Here is an 8,160-nt window from a genome sequence, read left to right as displayed (position 1 = left end):
GATCGCCTTCTTGTCCCAACCCGAAAATCCCGCCGGAGCTCGCCTCCTTCCTCCTCCTATCGGCAGAGCTTGGTCGAGGGAGAGAGGACAGAGTCAGGGAAAAGATGAAACTCGAGGCGTTTCCATGGTTCCTCCGATTTGGAGGTACCAGCGCGTTCGGGATCTTGGGCGAATATGTCGTTCCGGAGAACGTCTTGGTTTTGGTTCCTCTACCCCACTAAACACGAGAACGATCCTTCGGAACGGAATGGACCGTTACATTTCACTTAATGATTTCAACCAAACACACCATTAGGTGTCAATACATGGCAACTTTGTCCCAGTTTGTTTTTTGTCATAAAATTGCCATGTTTATCAACATTGGTGAAGTAAAATTACCATGAAAAACGTTCGGGTTGCCATGCTTAAATTCGAACATTCGAAATTTATCATTTTCGATACCGGAAAAGATAAATAAGTGACACACCACATAAAAGAAACAATGAAGTGACGACTAATGCCAATCTTGCCCATGACTGCTTACAAATAATTCCACTCTACATATCACAGGCCCTTCATCATATCCGACTTAAGACCCACATGCGAACTCCTTTTACTCTTCTTTCTCCTCACGAAATGAAGACATTGATGTGAGAAAATAATGTTGTCCGTAATAAGCTATGTACAATTTTAACTATAGCTATATACAATTTTTAAAGTTTAGGTCCTCGTTTTGCATTTCGTTCCGTGGCCCAAATTCCGAAAGCCGGCCCTCGTCTTCACCTGCAGACTCATCATCCACTCTCAGCTTCGCCTGCAGCTGCAACTGACTGCTCGCCGGCAGGCTCCGTGTGTCCTCGTCATTGATGTCATGAATGCTCGGCCGCTTGCACTCGTTGCGGCGTAGCTTCTGCTGCCTGATGCTGTACTTTTGATAATGGCTCGCGATTTGGGACGCGTTCCTTGTCTTCACGAACTCCCGGGCCAGCTTCTGCCACTTGCCTACCCCGTGTTCTCTGATGCCCGCCAAGAACAGCCTGCGGATCATAATTCAGGTGAATCAGCATTGGTCGAGGGCGTGTGTAATTCCTTCGTTTGATTCTTATATATGCCAGGAGTTCAAAATTAATGATAATAAAGCATGCAACATCTAAGAGTTGAAGCAAATTTAAAAGCAATTCCCTAAAAGAGAGCTAACGATGAACAGACAAGGGCAAGCAATTGGGAAATAGATTCGGTCTCGTAGCACGACCGGTTACGTACCTGTGCTCGTCTGGGGTCCATGGCACGGCCCTGTTTTTCTCCTGGGCAGAGTCCTTCGTTTTCCTTCCACGTTTCCGCGTCGTTCCCAGCATATCGCCGCCAGCCGAGCGCGCCCGTGCGCCAGCACCCTCTCCAACCCCGGCCCCTGCCGACGCAGCCTCGCCATCTGCCGGTGCACCAGCATCCTCCTTTCCACCGGTCCGCTCGCCATAGCCGACGGCGACTACCGCCGGCTCGCCGCCGGTCAGCGCATGACCAGCACCCTGCTGCAAATCCCACTCGGGCGGCATCTCCGCCCCTGGCGCCTCAAGCACGCGCCGAAGCTCGGCGGCCACGGACTCGTGCCGCCGGCGCGCCTCGTCCGGAGCCTTGTCGCCGAGGTGCACGGTGATGAGATCCCATCGTGGGTGCATGCGAACGAGCAGCAGCTCCAGCAACTTGTCCTGCTGCCGCGTCCAACCGGACGGCTCGAGCGCCGGCGGGTGCGAATTAGCTGCTGGTGGCTGGTCGCCGTGCATGGCTGAGGAGGCTGGTAGCTGCCGGAACGCCGTCGTCCGTGCACGCGTGGTATATGGAACGTCGTTGTAGGCTGGCGGCTTGTTATTATTTGTGCAAGTTAAAGCTTGGGGCGGCGGCGGACTTGAGCGTTGTTAATCGTTTAGGCACGTAATTTCTCCTCTCTTTCCCTAATCTTTATCTTTTCCTAATAATAAAGCAATTAGTGCTTCTGTCGTCCGTCGCGGAATTTGCCCCTAAAGATCGCAGGAATTACGCCCCTATACCATCGGTAGGTGAGTTAAACGAATCGTTTTGTTTTCTTTTCAATTCACGCGGTCATGTATGGTCCATATAAAATAATACCTAAATGCAATATGTACGCATGAGGGTCCGAATGGCTTGAGCCATGCTCTTGCACCTGGGAGACCCCAGTTCGATACCAACTTCCCTCATTTAGAAGCCTTTTCTTCCTTATTACTTTGCTTTGTAGTTTCAGTATCTTTTTTTCCTGGATTATACTACTTTTCAGGTTTTGATGTCTAAATCCACATTAGATGTAAATAATGTGTTTTCAAATGCAAATGACTAAACAATGGTGATTTAGACTTATTATGTGTGTCGACTCTAGATATGTTCGCCGATTCAAGAAAAATATTTTAAAAATGTTCACATTTTGAGAATATATATTTGCAAATAGTCTAAAATGTTCATGAATGCAAAAATATATTCCTCATTTTAGAAAATGTTTGCGAACTTGGAAATTTTTCATGATTTCAAATATTTCAAAAAAAACAATGATTTCACGAAAATGTGAGTATGTGGATATGATCATTGAAAATTATGATGCTTTTTCTTCCGTTGCAACGCACGGGCCGTTTTGCTAGTCTATTAATAAAGCAAATATAGCTTCTGTCGTCCATTATAAAAGATACCCTAAAGTTTGCGTGAATTACTCCTTGTGCCACCGGTAAGTGAAAACACCGATTTGATTTTTCAACTCTGATTCAGCTTTTCTATTTAATTCAAGAATAGCAGTCCCGCTATCTCATCACAAACACATGGTTAGCTTAACTAGTTTGGTGCTCTAGGTTTCACCCTAGAGACCATGGTTCGAACCCTCTTTCTACCACCTTTTCTCACTAGGCGGGTCCATGGCTGCTCGATTGGGATTGCCTTCAGCGCTTTTTTTTTCTTCTTTTTTCTGTTCTTCTATATTTTTTTTACTCTTTTGGCATAAACTTTGCAAAAATATTAATTATGGATTTAAGAAATGTCAAACTTATAAACAAAAAAGTTTCTATATATATACAAAATAATGTACAGTGCGTAGGGATCATAAATAATATACTTTTATTTTATTTTGAAAATATTTATCATGTACTTAAAAAACATTAAATGTGCATAAAAATGTTTTCGATGTATAAGTATACAAAAATAAACAATGTGTATGGAACAAATTAGACATAAAAATTATAATTTTTCAAAAATGTTAATTATGTATTTGAATAATGTCAAACATGTATATAAAAAATGTTCATGATGCATACAAAATATGTAGACTGTATAAAAATATATAACTTTTCGAAAATGTTAATCATGTATTTGAATAATGTCAAACATGTATATAAAAAATGTTCATGATGCATACAAAATATGTAGACTGTATAAAAAAAGTTGACATCAAAACTAAATATGTTTTAAAAATGTTAACCATGAAATTGAAAATATCAAACGTGTATATATAAAATGTTTCTGATGTCACCCGTAAAAAAAATGTTTCTAATGTACTCTCTCCATTCTAAAATAATTGTCTCAACTTTGTACTAGCTTTAATACAAAGTTGTACTAAGCTTGTAAACGAGGAAGTATAAAAAACTGAACAATGATGCTTATACAAACTTTATGTAAACCAATGGCTTAGCTTTGATTTTTCATATTGTTTTAAACTGTTGTGCTAATGATTTTTTTAAGTATATCCGATGTTGATATGCAACCTTGAACATTTGGCATGCATGTACTTACAACTTGATTGTTTTCAATGGAGCTGTCTAATATGTTTCAACCAAATTAAGACTTTACTTGGATTACAAATGCAAACACTTATATCAGCAAGACAAAAAAATGCTCTTATGCATATGCTATCATTAATTAATAAAACATACTTCACTATTTTTATCGTAATGCAAATATTTGTGGGCCTCACCGAGGAGGAGAAAGACCATGCAACTTGAAACATCAAGTAAGATCATATTCATATTTACTTATTATATGTTCATTGATAATATAAGTTCACATGACATAAATTTGAATTGTTTGGAATACCTGTACGCAATATTCTTTCATGCTTTGATTTCTTGATTTGTTAATAAAATATGCATCGCGTTGGCGTATATTCCCTCTGTAACTAAGCATACTTAACATAATGTGAGTGTGAGAGAGAGACCTTAAAATGTGATGTCATTTGAAACTAAAAGACGTGAACCTATTAAGGTCTTGAGTTGTGGTTATTGTGTTATAAGAGCGCGTGTTATTTTTTCTCCCGTTGCAACGCACGGGCTCTTTTGCCAGTCCCTACTAATAAAGCACCGACGGCTTCTGTCGTACGTTGCGGCGTTTTTGCAAAAAAGCCCCTGAGGTTTATCGAAATCTACCCCGCGGTCCTCCCTGAAGCTGGGGCTCGTCTGCCTAAGCGCGTGCACAAACAAAGAGCTCGCAGATCTGGCCGACGATGTGAGCTTCGCAGCAGGGCTCCGGCGTGGCGAGGAGGGCTAGGAAGTTCGGATCCACATGGCGGCGCGGGTCGGGGACGCCGCGGCGCTGCGTTGCGCGTTGGACGAGGCGACGCTGGTCATGGCGGCGGGGGAGGCAGGAGAGGGGCTGGAGGCGGTCCGCTGCGCCGTGGCCGCGGAGGCTAACGAGGCCGGGGAGACGCCGCTCCGGGCCGCCGTGGATAAGGGCCTCCTCGAGGTGGTGGTGGAGCTGCTCCGGCACCTCGACGCCCAGGGCGTCGCCGGAGAGGCCAACGAGGCCGGGAAGACGCCGCTCCTGGTCGCCGCGGAGAAGGGCCACCTCGAGGTGGTGGTGGAGCTGCTCCGGCACCTCGACGCCCAGAGCGTCGCCGCGGAGGCCAACGAGGCCGGGGAGACGCCGCTCCTGGTCGCCGCGGAGGCCAACGAGGCCGGGGAGACGCCGCTCCTGGTCGCCGCGGAGAAGGGCCACCTCGAGGTGGTGGTGGAGCTGCTCCGGCACCTCGACGCCCATGACGGGCGTCGCCGCGAAGAACAGGTCGGGTACGACGTTCTGCACGTCGCGGCCAGAGAAGGGCATCATGGTGAGACTTCCATGTTCACCACTTTGCTGCCTCCTCACTCCTGCTTGGGATTTGTGCCCTCTCTGGCCGCCTACGGTGAGTCTTCTCACCGTGAAACCTGATCGTTGATGCCTATCTAAGTCTGTTGAAACCTTTTTCTTTGGTCATGTCATTGTGCTACTCTAGGATGCAGTGAATTGACCTGGTACTGTTCAGACTGCAGCTATCACGGTTGGTTTCTTGTTAGTTAAAATATGCCATGTTTCTGTGTGATAATTTAAGGTAGATTATAACATTTATTATTCAGTCAAAAGGATGGACAACTGATTGTATGGCGGACAATTTCTGAGCAGGCCCATAATGCTTGTCGTCTGCTCTTTTAACTAGGATTGTTTTATCACGAATTATCTGCAAGCGATGCTGATCTTTGAGTTGCATCACATCTGTTAAGAGTATGTGAGGATGGTACTTGAATGTATGAAGATGTCTCCATGTGTAAGTGTAGGTACCGAGAAATAGAAGGACAGTTCCCAAATAGCAGCCTGCATGATTTGCTTATGTCTGAACTTGACAACATCAAGGGGAGATTTTTAAGCTGTACTATTTATCTAATTCTTGTTTTGTATTTCAAGGTTCTCAAGCGGGACATTCCATGGGAGACATATATGTCAACTAAGCTGATCACTTCAACATGCCTTCAGCTTTTGAGGCGTTATGACCACAAACCAGAAAGTCAGAGAGGTCCCTTGCTTGATGAGGTTGGTGGCATTATCATCTTGAATTATTTTTTCCTGTTGGTAAATAGCCTAGGAAAGCACCATTGCATGACTGCATTTTGTTTGCATATTAGGGCCTATTTGAACTGCAAGAATTCTAAAATGCCAGAATAGGAAAAATTGAACACTGACAATAAGAGAGATAAATGTGCAGCATGCTAAATTTCGGTATCCAATTGCAGAATAATTGGATTTTTAGTTACATTAGAACCCAGGTTATCACTGCGTATTTTAAATTGATTGTTCATGGACAATGGCATCTCAAATTGGCCATAAACACAACCTACTTTTATACAACATACCAGTCAAGAAACAAAGGAAGAAGATCTGCCTCAAGGTGCATTGGGTCGGCGATGGATCTGTGTTAGATATGAACTGAGATATTAATAATGTGTACTCCCTCTGTAAATTAATATAAAAGCATTTAGATTACTATTTTAGTGATCTAAACGCTCTTATATTAGTTTACAGAGGGAGTACATGGTTAGTCTATGAGTACAATTTTCCAGGTTATTTGGAGAAGGGAAAACAATAGAAACAACTATAAGTGATAAAAATGGATCGTTGCATGTGCTCTCTCTTTACACTAAGCAATGGATAAATATTCCAGCTTATTTTTCCTTGTGTATTTGCCCTCTTTTCTTGGTGGTTAATCTATAACTACCCTATAGTAATCACTTTCTAATTTTACTTCAGTAGGATTTAAGTGATGGAGTCCTGCTGCTAGAGGACGTGAGAGGCAGTCCTGTCGTTGGAAGTTTATTGTTCGAATCACAAGAATCTAGGAGTATATGAGTACATACTTTACTGATTTCTGTAGCTCTATTTGTTGGCACAACGGTTGATCAATTTTGAGCTAAAGCAAAGTTGTTATCCGGAAAATACTTAGTTACTTAAAGAAGGTCCAGATAGGAAAAAATGTTGGCATAGTTTTCAGGTATGCTAGCATTCAGATGTACTTTCGACACCAGATAGCACATCAACATTTTGATACCTGAAGTGATAGTTGCACAGGAAAGGTGCCAAAAAATATTCATGGTCTCTTTGCTTAATTCTATGCTTCTCAAAATGCTTTAGGATATGCCCATAATATCAGAGTATGAATTGTTCTCTGAGCAGTTTGCTTTGTCGACCGTCAGGGATAGTAATTCATTTGTTAATTTGATATATGTTCTGCATTTCTGACTGAAAGAATGGTACGTTTGACTTTGGCAATTGGAAACCCCATGTGTGTGTAGTTTTTACAGTCGATATAATTTGATCATACTGAAGGCAATATATACATGATGGTTGCTTCATGTAAATTAAATGGTCTGGGCAGTGTTAAATGTGAAATAGCTTCATGCGGCAAATGGCTTCACTTCTTTACACTCAAGAGATAAACCGGGGACGAAGCACAATCAGACCTCTATTTTTGCAAAATATTTTCTACCTTCCTTTGTCGTTGAAGTGTATTAACTTTCTTTCTTACAATACAAAAATGAAAAGTATTGTTTGATAAATTGTAATGGAATTTATTGTTATTTTTTAGGAGGATGACGATGCTGCCATAAACGTGTCTATGATTGAATCACGTGCATCCCAGCTCCAATCTTTTGCCTTCAATGATTTTGTTGCTTATGCATAGCTTCTGAAGGTCAATGTAGCCAGTGAGTATGCCCTTGAAATCAAAGTCCCTCATATTAGCATCATTGAAGGTTGATCCTGACAAGACAGTGTTTTTAAATTTGCAGCTTTGATATCAGTTTTTTCAAAATTGGCAGCGTGTGTGAAGTTCATGCCTAAAAGTATTTGAAAGATAAGTGTTTATCTTTATGTTCAAAATGAAACAACAAAGGTATATCTGAAAAGGGTATGTAGTTGGGAGAAATCACAATAATACAGTGTGGTGAATAAACAAGCATTTTATGTCTGTCTACGATCGATGCAAAGGTACATATGAAAGGGTTGGTATTTGGAAGCAATCAAACAATGAACAAAGCAGTGTCGTACATAACAAATTAAGTTGTGTAGTTATGTTTCTGATACCTTTGAAACTTGCACCAACAACATAGGCCTTGAACATGACAACTTCTGTCAAGTCAACACTATCGAACTTTGTGTCCAACATCAAAGCCACAGATGGAGTCTTGCCTTTCAGATTATGTTTATCGTTTGCGAAGTTATAGAACCGGGGATGATGCATACCTACACCCCTGTTGCCTTTTTTTTGCGAGTAAGACCCTGTTGCCTTTTTTTGCGAGTAAGACCCTGTTGCCTCACCAATTGTGTTGCCAAAAAATCCAGCCTCACATCTCTTTGGATTGGTTGTCTCCAACAACCAAAGCAATACGA

At 42.2% G+C, this 8,160-nt stretch overlaps 1 protein-coding gene across 1 annotated transcript; it reads left to right on the top strand.

Moving 5' to 3' along the window:
• Nucleotides 1–1,758: 1,758 nt before the first annotated feature.
• LOC123450704 (ankyrin repeat-containing protein NPR4-like) lies at nucleotides 1,759–7,738 on the top strand. The gene is made up of 5 exons (XM_045127829.1): nucleotides 1,759–1,809; nucleotides 4,513–5,146; nucleotides 5,683–5,808; nucleotides 7,358–7,475; nucleotides 7,560–7,738. The coding sequence occupies exons 1-3, from the start codon at nucleotides 1,759–1,761 to the stop codon at nucleotides 5,724–5,726; spliced, it is 729 nt and encodes a 242-aa protein (XP_044983764.1). The 3' UTR covers nucleotides 5,727–5,808; nucleotides 7,358–7,475; nucleotides 7,560–7,738.
• The last annotated feature ends 422 nt before the right edge of the window (nucleotides 7,739–8,160 follow it).

The sequence above is a fragment of the Hordeum vulgare genome, chromosome 4H (assembly GCF_904849725.1).
Source record: "Hordeum vulgare subsp. vulgare chromosome 4H, MorexV3_pseudomolecules_assembly, whole genome shotgun sequence".
NCBI classification, from domain to species: Eukaryota; Viridiplantae; Streptophyta; class Magnoliopsida; order Poales; family Poaceae; genus Hordeum; species Hordeum vulgare.
Note: the sequence above shows the minus strand (reverse complement) of the source record. Positions and strands in the feature narration are given on the sequence as shown.